At 51.9% G+C, this 25,227-nt stretch overlaps 2 protein-coding genes across 3 annotated transcripts in view; both read left to right on the top strand.

Annotated features, from left to right (window-relative positions):
- Window positions 1–19,818, top strand: LOC142051156 (uncharacterized). Its single transcript, XM_075080346.1, has 6 exons — window positions 1–58; window positions 271–534; window positions 17,647–17,718; window positions 18,079–18,180; window positions 19,231–19,338; window positions 19,535–19,818. The coding sequence occupies exons 1-6, from the start codon at window positions 1–3 to the stop codon at window positions 19,816–19,818; spliced, it is 888 nt and encodes a 295-aa protein (XP_074936447.1).
- Window positions 11,284–25,227, top strand: part of LOC142051154 (uncharacterized) — a 24,642-nt gene continuing 10,698 nt past the window's right edge. Inside the window, exons 1-4 of one of the 2 annotated variants that reach the window (XM_075080345.1) lie at window positions 11,284–11,434; window positions 11,866–11,998; window positions 12,086–12,267; window positions 12,722–12,783. The gene's annotated coding sequence lies outside the window, so the exon portion shown is untranslated. Of the gene's footprint in view, window positions 11,435–11,865; window positions 11,999–12,085; window positions 12,268–12,721; window positions 12,784–22,397; window positions 22,740–25,227 lie in introns of those variants that run through there. The other variant, XM_075080342.1, reaches the window with a different exon arrangement.

Below are 25,227 nucleotides of genomic sequence, written 5' to 3' on the forward strand. Positions count from 1 at the left end.
ATGCACCTGGCGGGGGGGCCGTGTTTTGGTCGCTACAGGTTCGAAGCCACCCTTGCAGGTCAGCCAGAGCCCTGACTGTAGTGTGCCTGGCTGCCTGGCTGCAGTACGGCCTGCCTGGCTGCAGGCAAGGCTTCCCCCGGGCAAGGAGGAGCTCTGGGCACGTGGAAGCGTCAGCAGGGCAAATAGAAGATCTGTTGATTTTTGAAATGCCCTTTCGTCCTCTGATGCCTGCTCTTATTTACTCATTTCCATTTCTTTCTCCCGTTGCAGAACACTTGAGGAACGAGAGCGCCTTTCTGGGAGAGCTGGTGTTTGGGAGCGCAGACACCATTGAACTTTCCTGTGACAGCCACGGCTCTTCTGTGCCTGTTTCCTGGTTTAAAGACGGTATCGGGATTGCACCTCCCAGCAGAGCTCGTACTGGGCAGAAGCTGTTGAAGATCATGAGTGTGTCATACGATGGCTCGGGGCTGTACAGCTGCAAGGCGAGGCATTCCGACCAGGTCCTGGGAAACCTTACAGCCAGAGGTACAGGTGCGTGCAGAAATACAGCGCGGTCGGGACTGGTATTTTCCTTTTGTTCTTTAAATTTTGCCCCTCCACACGCTCAGTACAGCTGGTGCTTTGCGGTGTTCATCCGTACTGGGCAGGCCTCTGCCTCCCTGGTGACTGCTGGCAGGGATTAGACCGACAGAACCAACCAGCCGAAGCTTGCTTGCGTGTCCACGGCCAATGTTAAAGCGTGACGGTGAGACTGAGAGAGCCTGAGACACGGTGCTGGTCAGATTAAACCCCAAACGCCCCCTAACACTCAACTAGAGGCAGTGCTACGTGGGCCTTTGAAGTCTTTTGTGAGTGGGTGAGCTGTGGCTCAGGGAGGTTGAGCGAGTGACTTTTTCTGCTCTATGTGACAAATCAGTGGCAAAATTGCATGTAAAAGCTGGAGGTTCCTGAAAAGTATTTCCCTGTTGTAGGCGATGAATGTCTTCCCTCCATCCTGGTTATCACAAATTGCTAGTTTGTTTTGGGGGCAGCTTCTCTGTAAGCTGCGTCCATCTCAAATATGTGCTTCATCAGAGGCGCTTATTGGGATTCCTGCGTTGCAAAGGAGCGCGGTGTCAGCAAAGCACGTGCTGTCGTTTGCTTGGCCATATTGTCCGTGATGAGGCCAGCGGGACAGAACAGCTCCAGGCTGTCCGAGGCTGGATCAGTACCCAGGGAGTGTCAGAAGCATCTGTTGTCCCCAGGTAGCTAACCACTGCCACTGAGATCATCCCCGTGATGTCAGGCTGCTGCATGGGTAGAAGGATCCACGTGGCTGTGAGCAGATGGAAAGCCTCCTGATGGCACAGATTCAAAGCCTGATTTTTCAGAACAAGTAACCCGTTGTGTCTCTAAGCTTTTAAAATCTCTCCTTTGCTTTTGTGCTGTTGGCGTTTTTCAGGCATCCCCGAACAGTAGGTCCTTGCCTCCAAAAGTTGAGTTCCCTGAAAAAGTAAGGGGTGCTCTCTGAAAACCGAACACAGAGGTGTTTGTGATTGTCAATCCCATCCACTCCATAAAGGGCTTTCTCTTTTGTGTCAGAAAATCTGTGTAAGTGAGGGAATCAAACCAATAATAATAAATGAAAGCTTGTTTCAGCAAGAGATTTGGAGAGAGAGAGTTTTGGAGGAAGAATGGTGACAAGCCTCTGCTGGTGTGGTGGTGTTTTACTGGGGTGGGGGAGAGAATACTTCAGTTGGTCGGAGCGAGTCCCCAAAAGCGTGGGCCTGTCGCGTGTGCTGCCAACGTTTCTGCAGCTCCCCTCATCGGGCGGCTGTTTGCAAGGAGTGTGTTTGAGCACTGGGGGTTCAGCAGGCGCCGGGCCCTGGCCCTGGGCAGCCTGCTCCGGGTGACCCTGCGTGCGCAGGGGCTGGACCAGCTGCCTCCAGGGATTCCGGAAGGCCTTTCTCTCCCTTGTGACTCCGTGACTCTGGAAGTGGTGCTGCGAGGGGCCAGCGCTGTGGGAGCGCTGGGAACGTTGTCTTCCCTGGGCTCTGCCTCTGTCGGGACGGCTGCGTGTGCACTCTGCCCTGAGACACTCGGCGCCTGCGCCCGTCTGTCCAGGTACGCCAAGCAGCGTGCAACAGAGCACACTTTCAGGAGTGACTTGAGGAGCTTTTGCTAGCTTGGCCGCGTTAGAGAGGGACTGCAGCTCCTGCATGCGAGAGTAGTCGTGTTGGAGAATAACCATGGGAGTCCTAAGCTCCCAGGGTGAAGGAGAATGGTCATTTTGGCAGCTTGTGCCCAGCCCGCTGTGGGATAGGATCCAGCTGGGAGGCTGGATTCTGGTTTACTCCTGAGCATGGAGTAAGCCTGTGGCGATTTACACTAATCTGACTGCTGACAGAAATAGGAATGTGGTTGTAGTCAGTGTTTTCAAAGAGAGCAGAAACGCAGTTAGTGTTGGACATGTCTCTTAAAGGAGAGGCTTCACACCTTTAACCGGTCTCTCTCTCTTTTCCCACTGCTTTGATTTCCCAGTCATCCTTGGTTTAACTTAGCAGAATGATGCAAGTACATCATCCTGGTAACCAGATCAGTATATATATTGCTCATAATTTATTATAGGTTTTACCTCCCTGGTTCCATATTGCCAAGCAAATGCGTAGAAAAATGTTTCAAATGCCCGTTGGCTCACTCGGGGAACCTGGGCGCGCCTGATGCGCTGGCAGTTTCACATGCTTTTGTACGCTGTTAATAATGGCAGCATGACTAGCTTTAAAGTCACCTGAAGGGTCCAGATGTCGGAGGGTTCCTTATCTGATGGTTCTTGCCAGTGGCACTGGTCAGAGAAGCACATCTGATGTGCGCTGTAGACAGGACTGCTCTGTGTCAGGGTGTGAGCTTTCCACCAGAGACGAAGGATTTCTGGCTTGGTGGGGAGTCTGGGGCGGTGAGTGGTTTGCTTTTAAACTCCCGTCTCCCCAGTTAGTTTAAATCCTTAAAGCATGACTTCCAGTTTGGCCACGCAAAGGTCTGTGCTCTTGGCCTGTCGCGGGAGGCAGCGGCAAAGGCAGGGTGACTCGGGGCGGCTCACGGCAGGTGAGGAGGTTTCCTGACTGCTCTTAGCTGCCCTGCTGCAAGAGACTTGCTCACCCTTTTTCTTACAACCACCTTGCTACTAGTAGAACATATTCTATGAGTGATCATGAAGCACTTCCATCAAAACGTTGCCCTGTGCCTAGTGCGGGACCCTGACGGCCGCGTCCCGTGTGTCACGCGCTCGTGCTTTTCATGCTGGCAGAAGGTACTGGAACATGTTCTCAAAGAGTTCCCGTGGCTGGGACTGGAAGCGCAGCCGATTCCACTGCCCGGCCTTCAGAGCATAACCTTTCTCCACAGCAGGCCCATCTGTATAACTTGTGTTTCCTTGTCAGTGCTGCCCTTGAATGCCCTTGTGTTGCTCCCCGAGCCCGGGCTTCAGAGCGAGCTGTGACCTCCTGCGCTGGGAGGGACACAGGTTCCCAGTGCGCGCTGGCAGGAGCGATCGTAGCCCTTTGTTTGCAGGAGAACACGTACGGCACAGACACCGCAACACGCCGTGTGAGCCCGTGTAAGCGCTGGCTGTACTGCCCCGTAGCACGGGGTAAGGGCTCGCGCTGACGCCTGCCTTGGCCAGCAGGTGGGACACCCAGGCACAGCGAGCTGCGTTTCACGTCTCCCTCTTGAGACGCCGTGAAGAAAGCAGTGCCATTTGAACGGGGTGATTAAATCTGCCTTGTCTTCGGGAGGCGTTTTCAGGAACCATTTCAGAACCTGCAAAACACAGTTCGTTGAAGGAGTTTGTCTTTCCACGTGTCGGGAATAGAGAAAGATTGGTAAGATCTGAAGAGAAACCAGAGTGTATCTCTTATTAAGGTGCCTGTTTAACCTTGTAAATCACTTCAGCTTTTCAGTTTTTCCACAAGAAAATCTCTCTTGATGTACAGAAACATGAACTGTTTGTGGAGCACCTCCAGAAAAGTGTGGGAAGTGTCTGAAAGGCCTAGAAATGTTTGTGAAATCCTGCAGAGGAGTGGTAAGGGCAGGCAATAGGAAGGAAAGGACTGGAATGAGGACTATGAGGCTTTAATTGTAGAAAAAAAATCCGTGCTGTGTTATGTTTCCATCATAAGTGTATGGAAAACGGCTGTGTAACTGATGAGCTATGAAAGTCTGTATTGCTTGTAACGTGAGAATATCAAGAGTACGTTTTGTGGAAGAGTTTAGAGAATGAAGGTCCTTAAGAACGTTGTTCAAAATACACATGCCAAAAGTGAACAAGACACAAACGATGCATGAAATCTACTAGAAGTCAATGGACAATAAAGAATAAAATATGAAATCAAGGAAAGTGAAAAATGGAAACTTCTCCCTATTACTGAGAAGCTGTTGAAAAGATGATTTTTCTCAGATCGCATCGTACTAACCTGTGTGAGTAGACTTGACTTCAGTGTCCTGGGCTTTTTTCCCTGTTGTTTATCTTGTCGATACCCCTGCGTCCCTTTTTGTTGGTGACCTCGTAGGCATCAGAAAAGCAAAGGATTCTCCTTTTGCTCTGCTGTGAGATCCAAATCTGCCCTCAGTGCCATTTTGTTCAGGAGAAGAGCTACAGGAGGTGGACGGGAGATTATTCACGGCAAAGTGATGAAACTTCTGTCAATCTCAGAAATGTCTCTGGCTGTCAGGAGTCTCTTTTTGCATGTTTTTCTTTATTTAGAGTGAAGAATGCGAGACCTCGCGGCTCAGGTAACGAGCAGCCTGCTGCAGTTTCCTGAGGTGACCATTCAGGCTCTTGGGGAAGATGAGACCACCCGAGGGTCTGTGCTGCGCGGGCAGTTCTGCAGAGGTGAGCCTTTTCCTTGAAACTAGGTCTTGCTGTGAAGTTGTTACTGCCTGGAGGTGACCTGAGGCACGGGGTCACAGCATCAGCTGTGTCAGGTTGGTGCTGCTCAGGTGCCTCACGTTTTGAGAGAACAGAAAGGATGAGCTATGAAAAAAACAATGAAAAATGTTAACATTAAAACATTAGTGTAGTTAAACTTTGAAATGACAACAGCCTGCGCCAATCTTGAGCTATTAAAATAACAGGCACAAGTCAGTGAGCCCTCCTCAATTTCTGATTGAATGAAGGGCAGTTGTCAAAAAAGTCCTAGTGTTGTTTTGGGCTGTATTTATTGGTGCCATCATAACATCGCCTGCAGAAAGAGTTCCCCCCCAGTGTTACAGCAGCAAACGACCCTGCTTTTTTGTTGCTAGCCTGAATACAAAGAGAAGGAAGAGGAAAGCCCTGTTAGGCGCTGCAGCCGGGTTTGCAGAGCATTGAATAGGATGCAGAGGAGTGTCCTGTGAGAGGTGCTGAGAGTGGCTGAGCAGATGAGGTAGCTGACTTTGTAGGTGATGGGAAGGTAGCGCCGGGTGCCTGCCTGGGTGTCCGGGCTTCTGCTGAGACCACGTAGAATCCCTCTACGTGACTGTAAGTGCAGTAACTGAGTTAATACTCCCTTTGTGTTGGAAGTAGTTCAGTGAAACCAAATGTGCTAAATTCTCTCTGTGATCAGCGTGTGTGAAAGTTGAAATTGGCTCCCGCAGTGCCCATTTTAAGGTAACTCCTTGTTGAAGTCCAAATCCCTGCCCAAAGTAGGCGTGTGTCAAGCAAAGTTAGTAAAGTAGGAAAGAATTGGCTGAGATTTGCTCTGTTTGAAGTACGCTTTAGGAGTTGTATTCCCATAGGTATTTAGATGGTTTCTAGCAAACCCAAGCTGAATATGGTATAAAGACGAGAGATCAACATGTTGTAATCTTTATCCCAAACAAGCAGAACTCTTCAGTGCAGGAATGACAAGTACAAATGCAAAATCATAAGGTGGTTCATTTGAAGATGTATTGCTTGAGGGTTCAGTGGGTGATTTTCGGTAAGTCTGTCTCCCTCTGTGAGGCACCTCTGTTGAAGCAAAGGGGCAGTGACTGTGATTTTCCAGTTGTTTTCAATCGTCTCTTGGGAGTTGGCTTTAGCCAGCTTTCCCTGCTCTTCCAGGGAGAGGTGGCCTGGCCTGGCTGGCGTGTGGCCCTCAGCTGGAGGTCGTGAGCGCTGTGACGGGAGAGGGGCTCTCTGCACACTGTTTCAGTGGAGCCCGTGAGCAGCCTCCCACCATCCGCGTGGTGAAGGAGGTCTCCTGGCAGACGGGAACGGGGCTGCTGGTTGGCTTGAGAGAAGCAGAGGGAAGTGTCCTCTGCCTGTATGACCCGGGGGCATCGAGCGTGGTTACAGCAGTTGTTCTGCCAGGAAGGGTAGGTGCTTTTTAATGGGGGAAGCGCTGTCAGGTGCTGCATAACGCTGTTTCAGGAGCAGCTTTGGAGCGTCTCTTTGTTAGGAAGTCTATTTTCTCTATTGCGTCACCACACTGTCGCTGCAGAGTGTCCAGTCGAGAGCACCTTGGTGTGAAATGGTGGGGTTAATGGTACCGTTATCCTTTGAGTTCACTGATAGTAAAACAAGTTTTCTGGTTTTACGGTAGAGCATGTAGTTACCTCATTCTCCACTTGCACAAAAAGGCTTTGAAGACTGCAGGAAATGGAAATTGGTAAGCTGTAATAATAGAGTGCGCCATTGCAGTCGATGTGAACTCAGTGAAATAACTGCAGGAATTGTAGTAACCGCAAGGCAGTAACGGGTGTTTGTAGAGGGCTTTTTTTTCTTTCTTTCTTTCTTTCTTCTTGATATTATTGGAAACAATGCTGTGTTTTTAAGTCTTATATTCCTAATTCTGGCTTCAATTTTCAGAGATTTCTATTTAGCTTGTCAAGCAGCTTAAATATTAACTTGTAGTTTTCCTGTAGGTAACTGCTATAGAGCCCATAACTAGTCCCGGAGGCGGCAGCGTGAGGCCTTGGCACCTACACCGGGCTCTGCAACGGTTCTGTGGAGCGGCAGCGGTGGCGACAGGTGTTGGTCATCTACTTGTGGTGGAGCTCTGTTTGGGTGATCCATCCTGCAGCCAGAGGGAAAAGGAGGCATTGGGTAAGCTGCAATTTCTAAACCTGAATTGAAAAGGAAGAAAACTTGTGTCTTTTGAATCAACAACACGCATCCCACTTTGAAGCCGCTGCTGTGCAGACGTTTATGACTGCTGATTACAGCTGGCGGTTTGACACTGTCTGGCCCTGAATGGATTAAAAATGGGAGCGGCCTCATACTCCTCCTAATGTCACAGACGCCCCCTCCCACCAGGGTCCCTCTGTCACTGTGACTCGCCAGTGAGGAGTAGGAATCTGACCATCCGAGTCGGTGCAGCTGCCGGATAGGAAGGTGTGTTGGACGTGCGCTCTTTCTTGGGAATGTTCTTCTGCTTCTGTTCATTGGCTTGGGGCAAATTTTAGGCTTTTTTTTAAAAATCTAAATCCAACTTATCAAAACCCCATCCATTTGGATGAATGAAACCTCCAATTTGCATATTCGGAGTGCATACTCTGTTTTGGCTCTTACACCAGTGGCTTCAAGAGCTGATGTCACTTCAAGGAGCTTCATCATGAGGCCCAAACTCCTGATGTGCAGGGTCCAGGAAGAATTTGTCTATGAAGGCTACACTTTTACCTGGTGTTGAAATACGACTGAGAATACCGTCCAGACAGAGAGTTCTTACGTTCTCCGAATATGTACAAAATGGAAAGAGCAAACCAAGTGTTGCATCAATGGGTATTTTGCCTGGGACGGTAGAATTAGTTTATACGTGTTGTCACGTCAGTGTTTCAAATGCAACCTGAATGGCATAACGCATTCCTTTATTGTGTGGTTTTGTGCGTGTAGCTCTAGTAGTTGTCACCAGAATTGCTGCTGGAGTTCCACTAAGAAGAGAAATGGTTACTGGGGAAGGGAGACATCTCTGCTTTCAACTGCAAAGGCCTTCAGGAACAGCAATATCGACCCTGCGCTACATCAGCAGAAGCAACCAGCTCGCCGTGGGTTTTTCCGACGGCTCCCTGTCACTGTGGGATGTGAAAACTCTGCAGCGGGAGTAAGTCGCCCTTTGCACTTGGTCACGCCTGGAGGTGCAGGGCTCTCAAGGCTTTGCTTGAGGAGGAAGTCTGTTAATTTAAAGAGCCCTTTTTCAGGGACGGAACTGTGCAGTGTAATCTTGGCCTGTGTAGGAATCCCCTTCTGAAGTAACCACTGAGTCAGACATGGATTCAGTGGGCCGCCTTCTCCCCAGCGGAGCTGGGATTGTTTGCCTAATTGTGCCCGTGGGCTGAGGAACTGCGGAAAGGTCGCTTCTTTGGGGTCTGTCAGGCAGTTACGATGTGAGAGAGCTGCCTCTGTAAGGCAGTTTGTTCTGTCAGTAGTAGTCAGTGACAGCAGGAAATGGGTGTGTTTCAATGAAAGAGGTTTTAGACGTTATTTCTCAGAACCAGCTACTGCAATGAGGGCATACGTTGAAAGGCTGAAGTAGGTTAACGATGGGGTTTTGGTGATAAGGCTCTTTAAAGCGTTTAGGTAAAAAACGAGTGAGACACGAAAGATCAAGAGCTGCTCGGTGCCTGAAAAGACATTCTCTCCCGCATTTCAGCCTTGACCAAAAGAGGGGATTGACCCATGCCAAGGCTGCGCTGCCTGTGAATGAAAGTCTGCTTGGAAGACTTGGAGATGAGGATAAGGGTCACGTCAGTTGATAAGCAACAGAGAAATTAGAGAGATGATTACAAATCTGCCAAAGAGCAATCTGGCTTGAAATATTTGACCCAATTCAGAGAAGGATTCAGTGAAGCAAATCTGCAGTGACTCAGCGGGAACTACTGGAGGCATAAATAGAGAGTGGAGAGAAAGTGAGGTGGCAAGACTAGATTGTGAAGGGGCAAGGAAGGTTCCGAAGTCTGGAGGAGAAATGCTTTCCGTAGCCCAAGTAAAGAAACAAGATACTACTTGTGTTTGGCGCTGTTTTCAGCTTGTGCAGAAGAGACGCTGCATTTTCAGTTCAATATTGAAGCAGGCGACAACAGTAGGAACAATCTTTTGCCTGGCAGCTGAAGGAATCCTTCCTGCTCCTCCTCCGCAGGCAGAGGAGGAGATAAAGCCAGGTTATTGCCCGTGATGGAGAGTAATTTCCTCACCTCGTGGCTGTTGCATCAAAAGCAGTCGCTTCCTTGGCTCCCTTGTTTGAGACGGGAGCGTGACCTTCTGTGCTTTGAGGAGAAGCACGTCAGGGGCTCTTTGCTCAGAAGATGCTTCTCCCCTTCTACAAACAGCAGGGCCAGGCGCTCACCTGCTTTCTTTGTCTTTGGTTTTTCTTTGTTTTTAAACCTGCAGGCACCACTCGCAGCTTGAAGGAGGAAGGATTCCTGTCTGCGCCGTTACTTTCCAAGAGCCTGAGAATGGTCCTCGCAAATGTTGCTCCTTGTGGGCTCTTCAGTCGACGCAAGAAAGGTGAATAAAAACTTACTATGAGCCGCTGAATTTTCTTTTTAGTATTTTCTCACATAGAGTTGAGACAGGTGTATTTGTTTGGTTTATTTGGCTGTGCAGGAGATTCTCTCAGCTATGGAAGGAGCTTACGGTGCGATTTGTACAGGATGGAGCAGAGATGAAGAGGGACCTCCTAGTTCCTCCCTGCTGAAAGGAGGCAAAGCGACAGGGGCCATATTTTTGTGCTGGCATTCTTAAAAGATTTCCTTTGTTTCCCGATGACTGCTTCATGGTTTGCTTGATATTCATGCCATGATATTAAAATGCCCTGAAAAGCAGCCGAGGCTGCAGCTCCAGAGCACTAACGGTGCCGATAGAGCAGCTGCTGCCACTAAAGGAGGAGGTGACAGCATGGCCGGGTCCCTGGTGCCAGCTTGAGCCTCGGGTGAGCCAGCTCAGCTCGCCTGGCAGGGAAGGTGTTCAGCAGCCAAGTCGGTGGCTTCCTGCTGGGCTAATGACTGAAACGAGGGTGTGGAAGGTGCCGTGTGTGCAGGAGAGGGACTGGAGCTCTGGTGGGAAGGGGAGGGAAGGGAAGGAAGATCTGCCCCTCTCAGCATCAGCAAGCTATTTACTCAGCTCGGCTGCTCGTAGAGTGGCAATCTTTTTCAGTTTGACTGTAAAGCAGTTGTGACTGAGAACTCTTCACTGTGAACCAACCATTTTTAGTCCACATAACATGTTAAAGCTTTCAGACTGCATGGTTAGCCTTTGCCCCAGAAGCTGTTAGTGTCCAAATGTCCTCCGTTGTGTTTTAGCGGCTAAATGTGACCAATTGTCATGCTTTGGGAAGGGCTGTTTTTCTTTTCAGCGAGACAGTGCTATTCAGGAAACCTCAGCCTAGATCCAAGGAAAGGATAACGAGGAGTATAAAGCAGCTTTGTAACCAAGTGTCATAATTTATGCCTTTTCCAGTGAAGGCGATGCTCTGAGTTTACATCTGTTGCAGTTAGTGTTCGCTGCCAGCAGGCGCTTGGCTTCAGGACAAGTCCTGTATGAGGTAAGATGTGCGCGTGCGTGAAAGGATGGAAAGAGTCCTTTTCTCTAAGGGAGTATCAGTGAAGTTGGCAGGGGTCATATTTGCCGTGAAAATTCATAGATGACTAAGAAAAATAGAATCTTTTGCTGAGTGTTCTTGGGCACAGCCTTTGTCCATACGTTTTGAAAACAAGTCGTACAATGTTGCTGTTGGCTGCACTTGGTGAAGGCAGGGAGGGATCTTTCACCCATCAGTCCCTGAGGAGGTGAGAGGAGGAGCTGGCAGGAGCTGACGTGTTTGAGAGAAGGCTGTGAATCAGTAAGACGTTCTCATGGCTGCTCCCGAGGGATGCGCTTTCACTCTAGCGGTGTGTGCCTATAGATAACGCCTCGCAAGAGAGCTTTGGCTGCTGGAATGCCGTGACTTCTCTAAGTTCATCAGTTCTGTAATCAAGTCACGGAGCAAAGCGCTTTGCATGCCTACGTATTGCATTATTTCAGATCTCTCTCTGTAGGTAAATATGTAGGTTTGTGAAGAAACGTTGATGTTGCAAGGAATTCTGCAAAACACATTCAGAACCAATAATGGGAGGGAAATGCTCAGTTTTGAAAATGTGCAAAGCTTTTACGGCCAAACTTACCCGTTACGGTTTGACACTTAGTGCTCTTGTGTGTCAGGTGTAGTTTCTCTTTGCCATCAGATTACGCGCCTGGGAGAGCTAGAGAACAATACGCGTGTTCTATTAGACACAGACGTTCTTTCCTACTGAGGTGTAATGTCTGCTTTTATCTCAGAATGACCCTTCTCTCTCCTGTGATTTTTTCCGCAGCGTTTGGCACCCTGTGTTGAAAAGAACAGGTTGGATCTGGCGGGCGGAGCCTTTCCCTTGAGAGGGCAGGGCAGCAAGGCCAAGTTAGTCAGCTGTCGGGCTGTAGAAACCTTTCCCACCCACGCAGCCAGAGAAGGCAGCGTTGATGAAGGTTTGTTCCTGATGTCCCTGTTTGGTGACTCTAAACCAAATGGCTTTGGAATCCAAGCAATGAATGCTGTTCTATACCCACAGCCTGAAAGTCTTCAATATCTGTGTAGGCTAACTTGTTGGGCTTGTTTTATTTTTTATTTTCCTAAATCTCTTGATCTACTCTTACTGTATGGAAAACTTGATTAGCTGATAATTGAGTATTCAATTTGGCTTAGGACGGGTACAATCTGAACTCGAAAAGGGGCCAGTATGACTGAAACCTATCACAGAGATGTTTGCTATGGTGTAAATGTTTAAAATGATTCTTAGCAAAGTGTTGTGTTTCATGAGTGATGTAACAGAATGAAGCCAAAATAGAAAGTGGTGTTTTAAAAATATCAGAGAGATTGTATTTTCTCCCACTTAGAAACAACGTCTTGTCTTTTCCAGTCATATCTCCTGACACCAGTGTCTCAGTCTTCAGCTGGCAAGTGAATACACGTGGCCAGGGAAAACCATCTACTTGTTTGGGTGTATTTGACATTAATTGCTGGTATCAGGCTCAAATGCCAGGCTCACTAAGGTAGATTTTGATGGAGTTGTTTTCAGTATCCCTCCCCATAATTCATTGGAAAGTCGGCGGTTAGCTCCTGCACTTGTTTTCTTTCAGGCCAGAAGAATCCCTTCAGGACTGCCCCTATTTTGCACCGTGGTCACTGGACGCTGTGACAAGCACGACTGCTCCAAACCTCCTTCTGGATGTTGTGGTGCAGGAGCGCAGCCTAAGCTGGAGAGTTCCTCCTTCTTATCCACACCCTGAGCTGTGTTTTCACCCAAGCACCTATAATTTTGGTAGGTATTTCACTGTTTTGAATAGTGATAAGCTTAAACCAAGCTCAAATGCCATTTATTGGTTGTCCTGTTCACTGTTTGTCACGCAAAAACCCCAACCCCCCCCACCCAACTGTGATCACATTGTACTGACCAAGTATGTACTACTGTGACACCCGTCTGACAGGCGGCTGGGTCTGGGGGTTGGGTGCTTCTGCAACGCAGCCCGTGACGTGGTGCTGGTGATCAGATGAAGTGACTCTGGGCTGAAGCTCAAAGCGCAGCACCTCGATAGCCCCGGAGGTAAAATTTCTACACTCAGTCATCACTTTTCTAAAAGAGGTTGTAAGTGATGTGACGAAGAAAATGGGTGCTTGGTTGTACCTTTCCAGAGGCTGCTATGACAAAAAGGTAAACTGGTGCTTCCATCACGGTGAGAGTATGGAATGTTGTCCAACGTTCGTTGTCTCTGCAGATGGCACGTGCTTGCTGAGCTCTGGAGTTGTTCATATGACGTGCAGCGGCTTCCAGAAGGAGGTGAGCTTTTACTGTGTCTTTATTGAGAATGTCAAGAGATGGACCTTTCCTAAGCTTTAGCGTCAGAGACCATTTTATGCTGCTCCTGCCCATCCACACGCGTAACTGCAATTGTACCCTGCCAGTTTTATGCAAATGGTGATGTCTGAGGTCCCCTGTTGGGCGTGTAAACCCACCGTTGCCTCCCGTTGAAGCACGATCAGGGCCTGAACGTCTAGAAAGGAAGACAGCGCTGCTCTAGGAGCAGGAAGAGAAAGTCGGGGAAAGCTGTTCCTTCTCTCTCATCAGTGAGTGCAACTGCCTGCGTGGTCCTGAGTTTGGGTTCTGATCCCTGATGAGCTGGGAAAAGGAGGGCAGACTGGAGAAAAGGAAGCATCGGTCCCTCAGAACAACCTTCCCCCCGTCAGTCTCTCAAAGCATGAGGTTCCGTGCAGGAGCTGACGATGGGGGTGTCTCACTCGGATGCGAGCTGTTGCCAACAGCCGCTTGCTGCACTCTCCGTGATCATTTGCTTCCAAGGACGTGGGCTGCAGCAAACAATTACCGTTGGCAGCTCTACCTGATGACTTCCTCACCACTTCCCTGCATTTTCCCTTCATCGGTCGGCTTTGCTGCAGCCTCTCAAAGCAGATCTTCACCTCTGTAGCCTTTGCCTTGTGCTGCAGTCGCCCAATTGACTCCTCTTGGACTGCCCTCTTGTTGCTGCAACACCTCAGTCACCTTTAGCTCGTGACACCCACCACTTTCTCTCTGCTTTATCCCACCGCAGTGACTTCACCCCCCTCCTTCAGAGGTTTCCCATTTATTGATCTGATGTCAGCTCCACTTTGGAAACAACTGGGAAAGGAAGAAGTCTTTTAATACTTTTAATACCCTTTGCTGAATTGTGACTCTCTCATTCAGAGACTGGTTAGGCATTTGAGCAGGGATTGCTTGTGAATGTCAGCAAGGCAAATTTCAGAATTAGGGACAAGGCGCTTGGTTTGGAGTTTTGCCTGCCGCCATAAGCCGTACTCGGTGTGTTTCCTTGTCTGACACCGGCTTTCAGAGAAAGATGGAAATCTCCCGTGTGTGTCCTCATGTGCAGAAATGGCTCTGAATGTGATGATTTTACCTAGAAGGGAAAGATAGTTTTGAATGTGCTTAAAAAATGAAAGAAACAAACGAAAATCAAAACCCCAAAAAAGGAAGATTTGATGCGGGATCAGGTTTGGGCCCCTCAGGACAAGAAGGACATCGCGTCGCTGGAGCGTGTCCAGAGAAGGGCAACAAAGCTGGTGAAGGGCCTAGAGAGCAGGTCTTACGAGGAGAGGTTGAGGCAACCGGGGTTGTTTGGCCTGGAGAAGAGGGGGCTGAGGGGAGACCTTATCGCTCCCTGCAACTACCTGAAAGGAGGTTGTAGTGAGGTGGGGGTTGGCCTCTTCTCCCAGGTCACTAGCGATAGAACGAGAGGAAAGGGCTTCAAGCTGCGTCAGGGGAGGTTTCGATGGGATGTTGGGAAAAATGTCTTCCCTGCAAGAGTGGTCAGGCCTTGGAAGAGGCTGCCCAGGGAGGTGGGGGACTCACCATCCCTGGAGGTATTTAAAAGACATGTGGACGTGGCACTTGAGGGCATGATTTAGGAGACATGGTAGTGTTGGGTTGATGGTTGCACTTGCTGATCCTAGAGGGCTTTTCCAACCTTAAGGATTCTATAATTCTATGTTTCTATGATCATTTCACCTGGAAGAAGTACCAGAACCAGCTGCAATGAGCTACTCCTTAACAGCGCACGTCTGTGCCTGCCTGTGCTTTGCCCTTCTGAAGGATTGCCGCGCCTCCGGTGCTTTCCCACAAGGCGACAGGACCCATCAGTGAACAGGGCATGCTGCTTCTCCTTTTCTGGCAGTTTGTTATACAGTGGGGCTTCCTCAGCACGTGTCACCTCCTCCTCTGGTGATATTCCAAAGTCTTTGCCTTCTGGCCAGTCCATAATCACTTCCAAGACTCCTGGGCGACTGGGGTTTCCTACTCGAGCCCACTGGGTGATCAGTGCAACCCATTTACTCCACGTAGCATCGGTTGCATGGTGTGTGGAGGGGACGTTCCCTCTGAACATCCAGCCCAGCACTGGCAGTCGGGGTGCCAGGAGCAACTGTGCCTCAGTACCAACCACTTCTGAAGCAGCTCGGACCCCTTCATATGCTGCCAATATCTCTTTTTCAGTTGGAGTATAGCGGGCTTCAGACCCTCTGTATCCCCGACTCCAAAACCCTAGGGGTCGACCTCGGGTCTCCCCAGGTGCTTTCTGCCAGAGGCTCCAGGTAGGGCCATTCTCCCCGGCTGCGGTGTAGAGCACATTTTTTGTATCTTGTCCTGCCCGGACCGGCCCAAGAGCTACTGCATGGACTATTTCTCGTTTAATCTGTTCAAAGGCTTGTTGTTGTTCAGGGCCCCATTTGAAATCATTCTTTTTCCAGGTCACTTGATAGAGAGGGCTTACGATCAGACTGTAGTGTGGAATATGCATTCTCCAAAAACCCACAACGCCCAAGAAAGCTTGTGTTTCCTTTTTGCTGGTTGGTGGAGACATGGCTGTTCTTTTGTTGATCACATCCATGGGGATCTGACGACAACCATCTTGCCATTTTATTCCCAAGAACTGAATTTCTCGTGCAGGTCCCTTAACTTTACTTTGTTTTATGGTGAAACCAGCTTTCAGGAGGATTTGGACTATTTCCTTTCCTTTCTCAAAAACTTCTTCTGCTGTATTGCCCCACACAATGATGTCATCAATGTATTGTAGGTGCTCGGGAGCTCCACCTTGTTCCAAAGCATTATGGATCAGTCCATGGCAAATGGTAGGGCTGTGTTTCCACCCCATGGGCAGTCGATTCCAGGTGTACTGGACCCCCCTCCAAGTAAAAGCAAACTGTGGCCTGCACTCTGCTGCCAGAGGGATTGAGAAGAATGCATTAGCGATATCAATTGTGGCATACCACTTGGCCGCCTTTGACTCCAGTTCGTATTGAAGTTCTAGCATGTCTGGCACAGCAGCACTCAACGGTGGAGTGACTTTGTTCAGGCCACGGTAGTCTACTGTTAGTCTCCACTCTCTGTTAGAGTTCCGGACTGGCCATATGGGACTGTTAAAGGGTGAGTGGGTCTTACTGATGACTCCTTGGCTCTCCAGTCGACGAATGAGCCCGTGGATGGGGATCAGAGAGTCTCGGTTGGTGTGATATTGCTGCCGGTGCACTGTTGTGGTGGCGATCGGCACCTGTTGTTCTTTGACCTTCAGCAACCCCACAAGAGAAGGGTCCTTCGAGAGACCGGGCAAGGTAGACAGCTGTTTAATTTCTGCCGTCTACAAGGCGGCTACACCAAAAGCCCACTTGTAACCTTTTGGGTCCTTGAAATACCCTCTCCTGAGATAGTCTATGCCAAGGATGCACGGAGCCTCTGGGCCAGTCACAATGGGGTGCTTCTGCCACTCATTGCCAGTTAGGCTCACTTCAGCCTCCAATACAGTTAGCTCTTGGGATCCCCCTGTCACTCCAGCAATGCTGATGGGTTCTGCCCCTATATAGTTTGATGGCATTAAGGTGCACTGTGCGCCGGTGTCCACTAAAGCTCTATAGTCCTGTGGGTCAGATGTGCCAGGCCATCGGATCCACACAGTCCAGTAAACCCGGTTATCCCTTTCCTCCACCTGGCTGGAGGCAGGGCCCCTCTAGTCCTGATCATAGTGGTCATCACTCACTTCCGGTAAATGTGAATCACGGGTGTCTCTGTTAAGATCAGTCAGGCCATCAGCACTTCTGCTCCTCTGTCTGGAGAATTGCTTACGGGAAACTGGGGCAGCAGCTCTCCTGGAGAAACTCCCCTGAGTAAAAAGTGGAGTCTGACTCACAAGGATCTTCTCAGAGCATGTCAGATGACACCGCGGGTGCCCAGGGCGTGGATGTGTTGTGAGGTCACAGGCCCCGCTGTGCCACGCCGTGTTGTGCAGTGCTGTGCCGCAGGCACCGCTCCAGCAGTGCCAGCTGTGGCAGCAGCGGCAGCAGCATGGTGCAGGCGCGGGGGGCCGTGGCCCCCACCCACCTATTTATCCTGCTCCTGATGGCCCTGCAAGCCTGGCAGGTCGGGGCTGCTCCGTGGCGAGCGTGGGGATTAGGTAGGTGGGCAGGCAAGGTCCAGCCCCAACCCTGGCAGCGTGGCACAGCACCCACGGCTGCTCGGGGTGACAGCGGGGCTGGGGTCGTGGTGGGGCAGGGCTGGGAGAGCAGCAGGGCCAGGCTCGGGCAGGTGAGTCGTGGCCAGGTCGACGGGCAGCTGGAGGCAGACGCTCCCCGGGGAGGCGCAGGGTTCCGTGGCCACTGCAGGGGCATTTTCCAGGTGAACGGTGGGGTCAGGAGCAGTGCCACGGGGTGAGAAGCTGCTGCTAGAGCTGGCCCTGTGCCGCCCTGCCCCAGGGCAGCCTTCCCCCAGCCTGCACGTTGGGGCCGGAGTGGCTGTGCAGAGGCCAGGCAATAGCCCGTGGGAGCGCTTCTCCTCCAGGCTGGTCACAGTCGTGCCGGGAGCCGTGGCTCTGCCGCTCCTGGCTGGGTCCTGGCTTTCAGCTTCAGGCACCTCTGTCCTTGGGAGATGCCCGCTTGGGAAGGTGGGAGCATTCCTGCTCTAGCCCTGCAGTGCTCTCCTTGGGTGAAGCCAGGTCCCCATGGGACACAGAGCCCCAGCCCACAGCCCGGGGCACGCTGCTCTTGAGGGGAGGGGAGGGACGAGTGCCATGGAGCAAGGCTGTGTTTGAACTGCATTCACTGCTGTTCAGAACTGAAGTGCATTAAAATAGTTCATGGGAGCTTCTCTGTCCTGTGTTTACAGACATGGCTGGAGGCGATGGATATCCAGCTTCCCGTCTGGGTTCCCGGGCTGACACGCTGGGATATCGCATGGGTACGTCATGGCTTTTGACTTCCTTGGAGAGCTGCCAGCTCAGAGGCCAGATGTGAGCGAGACATCTCTTGCAGGCGTGACAATATAGGCCGTGTGCGCCACGTGGTTACACGATCCCCTCATACGTTCTCCTCTTCAGTTCTGACAGTGAATATCGCAATGTGTGATGGGAACTTCTTGTGGGGGTTTGGTTGCAGGTGTGGGTACAGGGAGGGCTTTTCCAGCTTCTGGGCTGGATCCCGCGCTGGAGCTCCCCTGGCATCGCAGGGGTGAGTAGTCAGTCTTGACTGGCTGCACAGACTAAGCACTCTGTTTCGGTATTTTATCAGAGAGAAATTTAACTGGCTACTTCCTGTTAAGGTCCCCAGAGAGCAAAGTATGAAGCTGAAAGAGGCAAATCTTCCCAGCGGTCATCAGAAGTCCTGAAGGAAATCCTGAAGGGCCTGGACAAGGAAGCACTTGGTGGGTATATATCACTCTTAAGCAGAAGACTTGGGAAGCTGAGGGTTTGATGCCTGTCTGGCCCAGCCGTAGCTACACAGCAGGAAGGGATTGATCAGAGCCTCACTGCGGTGACACTCAGTTTCACGCCTTGCAGGCGCTGGTGAGCCACAGAGTGGCCCAGAGCCTCTGCTGCCAGTTGTGGTTCAAGCTGAGCCCCAGGGACAGCTGCCGCCCCAGTTATACCCCTAGCGGTCAGAGCTGGACTGGGCAGACGTTGGTATCCAGCTGTCAGGGATGGGCAGCGCTCACGCCTTGAATGCGTGAGGGACTTGCCGAGGAGCTGATTCCTGACAAGCCGCGAGAGGGCCGGCACCCTGCCAGTCAGCGGAGGGGAGAGTGCCCTTGGCCGGCACAGAGGGTGCGCAGGCAGCTTGGGGTCGCTGAGACCGGCAGACTTTGCCTGCGCTGCAGGCAGCCCCTGGCCAGGATGGGAGCAGCCCCAGCTTCACAGCCGGTCCAGCCCCGCTGTTCTCCTTGATGGGCGAGGACTCTGAGTGACACCCTGGAGTCAGGGACAGGTGGGAGCTGGGCAGGCAGCTTGAGGCGGGCCGCCCAACTTGAAGGCAGCTAAAATGAGGGGCTGTGAATTCAGTCTCGCATGGTTTGGCTGTCTGTTTCCAGTTGTGTTTTAGATAACTTGGCTGTGGTTTTCCTCTTGTCTTGGGGGACTGTGGGCTCTTCCCCGCCACACGTGAAAGTGCCCAGAACATGGTTGCAAGAGCTTGCGGTTCAGTCCACCACGTGTGCCTGATAGCCTTACCGTGTGATGGAGTTGGCATGGTGGGACGTGCTTCTCAGAAGGGCTCTTTCCACGGCTGAACTTGCTACGGCATCTTCCTGCCCTCTCTGCAGGGAGTCGTGTACCATCGTCCTGCCCTTTGCCCGAAATGCGCTCAGTGGAATGTGAACAAGATGGCACGCAATCCCCTAGCCTTTCAGCAGGTTGGGATTTGCTGTCTGTTTACATCTAATTATGTCTAATGAAACTGACCCGCTTTCTTTCTAAAGAGATGGACCGTGAGACTGCGGAGAATGAGGCGCTTCAGGAAGCAGGCAGTCACGCGGTGCCAGTCTCTGGTGCCAGAAGAGGGACAATTCAGTCAGTGGAGGTGCCAGGTAATTGCTGTCCTTTGGTCATCCAGGGCCACAGGTCAAAATCTGTGGGTGTCTGCAGGCTCTTCCCTGAGTTCTCGCTACTGCACACCATGTCAGCAGCCAAACTCTTAGCAGAGAGCAAGTGTTCTAAAAGAAGGCAGGAGCAGCTCTGAGAGGATGACTCCCATCTCTGGGGTGTGAAGGTTATTGCCGTCAGTGTGCCTGGAAAAGCGGCCCACCAGCCATGGAGCACTGTCGGGGGAAACAGCCTCCACCAGCCCGGACGGCCGCCCGGCCCGCCCGCCTCCGCCCCGGCCCAAATGGCTGTCCAACTCAGCCAGCCAGGTGTTGCGGGACCGGCCCAGCACCCTCCGGGCCCCGGAGAAACGGCAACCACCCCCTCGCCCCCCAAGCCCATTTCTCCAGCCCTCCTGCAAGGGCCTGGGGCAGTCCCGCCAGGATATGGATTTGGGGAGCGACGGTGAACGCGAGGGCCAATAGGGGAGTGACGACAAATACAATTTCCTTCGATGACAAGGTCACGGACCTAGTTGGCCAAGAGAAGCCAGCTGATGTGATCTTTCTGGATTTCAGTAAAGCTTTTGATACTGTCTCTCACAGTCTCCTCCTGGGCAAAATGTCCAGCACACAGCTGGATAAACGCGTAACGCGGTGGGTGAGCAATTGGCTGGGGGGTCGGGCTCAAAGGGTTCTAGTCGATGGGGTTACATGGGGCTGGTGGCCAGTCACTAGCGGGGTTCCACAGGGATCCATCTTGGGGCCGGTACTCTTTAATCTCATTGTAAATGACTTGGATGCAGGACTTGAAGGAACGCTGATTAAGTTTGCTGACGACAAAATTGGGAGGAGCTGTTGACACTCCCGAGGGCAGAGAGGCCCTTCAGAGGGATCTGGACAGACTGGAGAGCTGGGCAACCACCAACCATATGAAGTTGAACAAGGCCAAGTGCTGGGTTTTGCACCTGGGGCATGGCAACCCTGGATGTACAGCCAGCGTGGGGAATGAGAGGCCGGAGAGCAGCTCTGCGGGGAGGGACCCGGGGGTTCTGGTCGACGGCAAGTTGAACACGAGGCAAGAGCGTGCCCTGGCAGGCAAGAGGGCCAACCATGTCTTGGGGTGCATCAAGCCCTGCGTTGCAGCCATGGAGAGAGGGGATTGTCCCGCTCTGCTCTGCGCTGGTGCGGCCTCACCTCGAGCGCTGGGTGCAGTTTTGGTTGCCGCAGTACATGAAGGATATAAAGTTACTGGAGAGTGTCCGGAGGAGGGCCATGGAGTTGGTGAAGGGTTTAGAGGAGAAGCTGTACAAGGAGCAGCTGAAGTCCCTTGGTTTGTTCAGCCTGGAGAAGAGGAGACTAAGGGGAGACCTCATCACGGTCTGCAGCTTCCTCACAAGGGCAGGAAGAGGGGCAGGCGCTGATCTCTTCTCTCTGGTGACCCACGATAGGCCTGAGGGAATGGCAGGAAGATGTGCCAGGGGAGGTTTACGTTGGCCCACGGTGTCAATAAACCACGGCGCGGCAGAAAGCTGCTATCAAGCCGTAACGGAGACAGCGTCTGTTCTGGTTCGGGCTGGGATGGAGTTAATTTTCTTCCTAGCAGCCCATACGGTGCCGAGTTTTGGATTTGTAACCAAACCGGTGTTTCAGCCATCGCTGAACCTGCTTCCGTGGCACGGAGGCCTGCTCTGTTCAGACGCCGCCCTGCCACGGCCTGGCCTCCCGCCACCAGGCTTGGGGCGGCTGCACCCCGCTGGGGCCGGCAGTGCTGCAAGGTTTCGGGGGTGCTGCCTGGTGTGGGGAAAGGTGCCCGGTTTGGGGGTGTTTCTGCATTTGGCGGTTCCTTGTGGGCTTGGGGGACTCTTGGCAGGTTTAAGGTGTGCCCCTGGGCTTGGGGGTGTTTGTGGGTTTGGAGGCTGCCGACAGGTTTTGGGGGGTGTGCCTGGGTCTGCTGGTTGCTGCCAATTTTGGGGGAAACTTGAGGATTTGGGGGTGTTGCTGTGTGAGGTGCATGCTGCTGGGTCTGGTGGGTGCAGCCAGGTGTGGGGCGCCTCTGGATTTAGGGTTTGTTCCCGGACTGGGGCAATGCTACCAGGTCTAAGGGTTATTTTGGGTTTGGCGGCTGCCGCTGGGTTGACAGCAGCCTCTGTTCCGGTGGACACAAGCCCTGTCCCTGCAGCAGCGCCAGCAGTGCGTCTCGTAAGGCGCTGGGCACTGCTGTGGTCACGCTGCGCTCCCTGGCTGGTTGTTTCAGCAGCTGGGCCGCACGGCTGGCCTCCCTTGAGAGGCGCTGGGGTGCCACCCTCGGGTGGATTTCACTTGCTGTGTTTGAGGTGAAACTGTGTCTCTCATGTTCAGAGTGCTTTAGGATAGCACACACCATGCCGGCTGCTCCGCCTTGGTAGTAAACAGTGTGTTTCTGTTTGTGGTTTCGTTGCGCCGTTCCTTCTTTTGAATCTCTGATGCGGATCACTCGGGGCCATTGGTGGAGGCTGGTTTTTGCACCGTGCCTGCTGTGTTGCTTGTCGGTGGTGCAGGAGGGGAGCCGGGCAGCGCTGCTCCACTGCTGCCCCACTGCTGCTTGCTGGGGTAGCCGTGGAGGAAAGAGGCTTTAGGAAGTCCCTTCCTAAGTCCAGCGGAAGCTCAAGAGGTTTTCTGCCAGTGGAGTTCCTGCTCTGGATGAGGTTGCTGCCAGGCACTGACTTTGTGCAGCCTGTGGTCCTGTTGACTTGCTGCTCTGTGTCACAGAGCGGTTTGTCAGGCAACCGTCTGGTGAACAAGGCTTCCGGTGGTGCTTCGCTGTGTGGATATTCCAAACCAGGAGAGGGGCGCAAGTTAACGTTTTTGGGGTGAGTTGAGCTTTTTAAGTTTTGGAGCTGACCGGTCCAGCAGAGTTGTGCTTAGGAAAGCACACACCTGGTATTTGAGGGCTTGTTGCACCCAGAAATAAAGCAGGCTGCATCAGTGTGACTCTAGGGATTGTTCTGCACAACGAAAGCTAAAGTGCGGCATACGTCATTAACTCCTGGGCGGTGGGTTAGGCTAGATGAGCCACATCGACAAGCCTTCCTACCTCAGCATCTTCTCTAGTGTGCTTAGGAGATGGAGCTGTGCCTTGCGGTTGAACTTGGTTTAAACCCAGACTAGACCATGAGTTATTAGTGAAAGCCTGATTGCTGGTAGTTTGATACTACAATTGTAACGTTAACAGGCAGAGAGAGAAGGATGCAGGAAGGAGGTGTGTGACTTCTGTGAACACCGACAGCACAAGCGTGTGTGACCCTAGGAATGCAGGGCACAGCAAAGCCTTTGCTTCTGATCCAGCCTATTGGTCTCAGAGGAGCTTCCTAAAGGACGAGAACGGCATGCTCATCTCCGCAGGATCCAGCAGTTCCGTGGGCCAGGTAAGCCTTGAGTCAAAGAACCAGCTGGAAGCAGCTGTCACTAATACGCAGCTGGAGGTGGTCAGTTCCTTTATCTCCCGTTACTAACATTCATGTCAGCGTAACGCAAAAGACCGGCATTTGTCACTTTCCTGGTGTGAAGCAGTGGCTAGATTTTATCTGCGTTTCTGTCCTCCTGGAACTGAGTGTTACTGTCAAGCGTGCTTGCCAGTCTTGATTGCTAATCTAAACTGTTAGTGAGGGCTCTCCTGGCAGAGAGCAGTGCTTGTGAGTGCATTTGGTGGCTCGCTTATGCAGAGGAGGCTCTTGGTGGTTTGTTAGAGAGAGGTCTTTGGTGGTCATGGTCAGGGAGTGCTGGAGAGCTCCTGGCACGGTTATAACGCCTTATGGGGTGGATGACACTGGGGATGCAGCCGGGGTCTGACCAAAAGACTCAGCAGTGGGATCTGCAGGGGGCTGAGCAGGGGACTCTCTGCAGGACCCTGGAGGGGATCCTTCTGGGGACTCTCCACAGGCCTGTCCTCTGAAGTCTCCTCTGCAGTCTCTGCAGAGCTCTCCTCAGAAGTGTCCAAGGGCAGCCAGGTGGGGAGGGCTGCCGCCATCCCACCCTGGTTCCCCTTGAGGTCCTGCAAGGGGGAGGCCGGCCCCCCTGAGAACGATTCATCGTCCCCAGCATCACTGCTGCCAGGTGTTCCTCAGGACGCTTGCCCTCCGCTCCATAATCCAAGACATCGGGGACTTCACTGAAGGAGGCGGTGGTGGCAAGGCTGTCGGGGACATTGAGGAGGCTGGTTTCTCCAACCACCAGCATCACTGCTGCCAACTGCTCCACATCGCAGGTGCCCTCTGCCCTTTGCTCCAAGAGGTGGGGGAAGCTTGTTGATGGAGGTTGTCAAGTCGGGGATATCGGGGATTGTGGGGACACCATCCCCCAGCCCCACTGCCACCACTCGCTCTTTGGGGCAGCTGCTCTCTGCCACATACCCGGAGAGGTCGGGGAGCTCATCAAGGGCCTCGGCAGTCACGCTGGGACCACTGGTGGTCAGGACGGTGTCCTCACTGTCCCCTAGCTGTTCCACCACCACTTGGTCCTTGGGGCAGTTGCCCTCTGCCATGTACCTGCGAAGTCATGGAGCTCACTGAGGAAATTGGTGCTGGTGCGGCTGTTGGGCAAGTCTAGGAAATCAGGGGCGGTGTCCTCGCTGTCCCCCAGCCCCGCTGCCACCACTCTGTCATCGGGGCAGCCGCCCGCTGCCACGTACTCGGAGAGGTCAGGGAACTTGTGTAGGTAGGCAGCCAAACTGGGGCCGTCAGGGACACCAGGGACACGTCCTCACTGTCCATGGTGTCAAGCCAGGCGAGCGTCTCAGTGATGTCTACAGTGAAAGACTGCTCATCCTGAAACTGGAGCTTGTCCCCTGCCAGCTCAGGAAAGGCCTTGGTGAATGGCTCTGGCCCCAGCTCAGGCAGGTCAAATCAAGAATCAAGATATTTCAGCATTATTTACTGTCTGAAGTCCTCTTAGAAGCAGTGCCCTCTATTGCCCTGTGGACAGTATAATGTCATGACTGGCCTGACTGGTAATTTTCCTTTTCTTTCCTAGTACAAGGATGCATTTATGAAGGCAAATCCAGGGTACACGTGGCGGCCCACAACAAACCAACCTGTGAAAGCCCAGACATGCACTGTTACGAACAGGAAAAAGCTATGGGCCTTTGCTTCAGACTCTGCAAAAGGTTTACCAAGCCTGGGGAAAGCGACAAAAAGTGAAGGAATGCCACAGCGTAACTTTGGGACGGCAGGTGAGATTCCATCCCTGTTCCTCAGACGTAGCAGCCTTGTTTTGTTTGAGGGTGCGGCGTTGGAATCGAACTGCAAGACCGGTTTTCCTTACTGCACGTGGTGCTGCAGTGCCAATACCTTTCACGGCCCAAATTAAGTTGCCAAGACTCGAGTTAAACCTCTGCATAACAACCTAAAATTTTCCTCAGCACGGGATTGCTTTCAAGAGTCGAGGGCAGATATGTGGCACATCGTAACCCAAACCCCATTTGGGGTCCAGGTTGGATTGGGTTTTACTTCAGGCTTATCTGCTGTTAGAGATTTTCTTTTTTCAGGTCAAAAAGGAAAATGCTGATTATGTGCCTTCTTTTTCATAGAGTGTATTAATTTGCTGTTTACAGAAATCATGTACGGGTGTCTATGAAGTTGGAGGTGTTAACGTTCTTGCGGATGAATGTACCAGCGGAGCTAACTTTTTGTATTTAAATCCAGAGAAGCGCAATCCAATTTCACTGAAAACGTGCTCTTTTGCCCGTTATACTGGGGAGGCGTGAGTTCTAACTTCCAACTCAGGTCATCCTATGATTCTATGATTTAATGGATGTATCATCTTGGTACAATTTCTTTACAGGCTGACGTTTGATTAACATGTTTCTGGCTCATAAGAATAGTACAGCTAAGCTCTGTGTCCATTTGAATAAGGCTG

The sequence above is a fragment of the Phalacrocorax aristotelis genome, unplaced genomic scaffold (genome assembly GCF_949628215.1).
Source record: "Phalacrocorax aristotelis unplaced genomic scaffold, bGulAri2.1 scaffold_111, whole genome shotgun sequence".
Classification (NCBI taxonomy): domain Eukaryota; kingdom Metazoa; phylum Chordata; class Aves; order Suliformes; family Phalacrocoracidae; genus Phalacrocorax; species Phalacrocorax aristotelis.

Excerpts from the sequence above, each read along its gene's own strand:
- LOC142051156 (XM_075080346.1), top strand. The coding sequence starts at position 1 with ATGCACCTGGCGGGGGGGCCGTGTTTTGGTCGCTACAGGTTCGAAGCC. Across the intron at positions 17,719-18,078 it reads CACGCTGGGATATCGCATGG|GTCCCCAGAGAGCAAAGTAT; the intron begins GTACGTCATGGC and ends CTTCCTGTTAAG. Across the intron at positions 18,181-19,230 it reads CCTGGACAAGGAAGCACTTG|AGATGGACCGTGAGACTGCG; the intron begins GTGGGTATATAT and ends TTCTTTCTAAAG.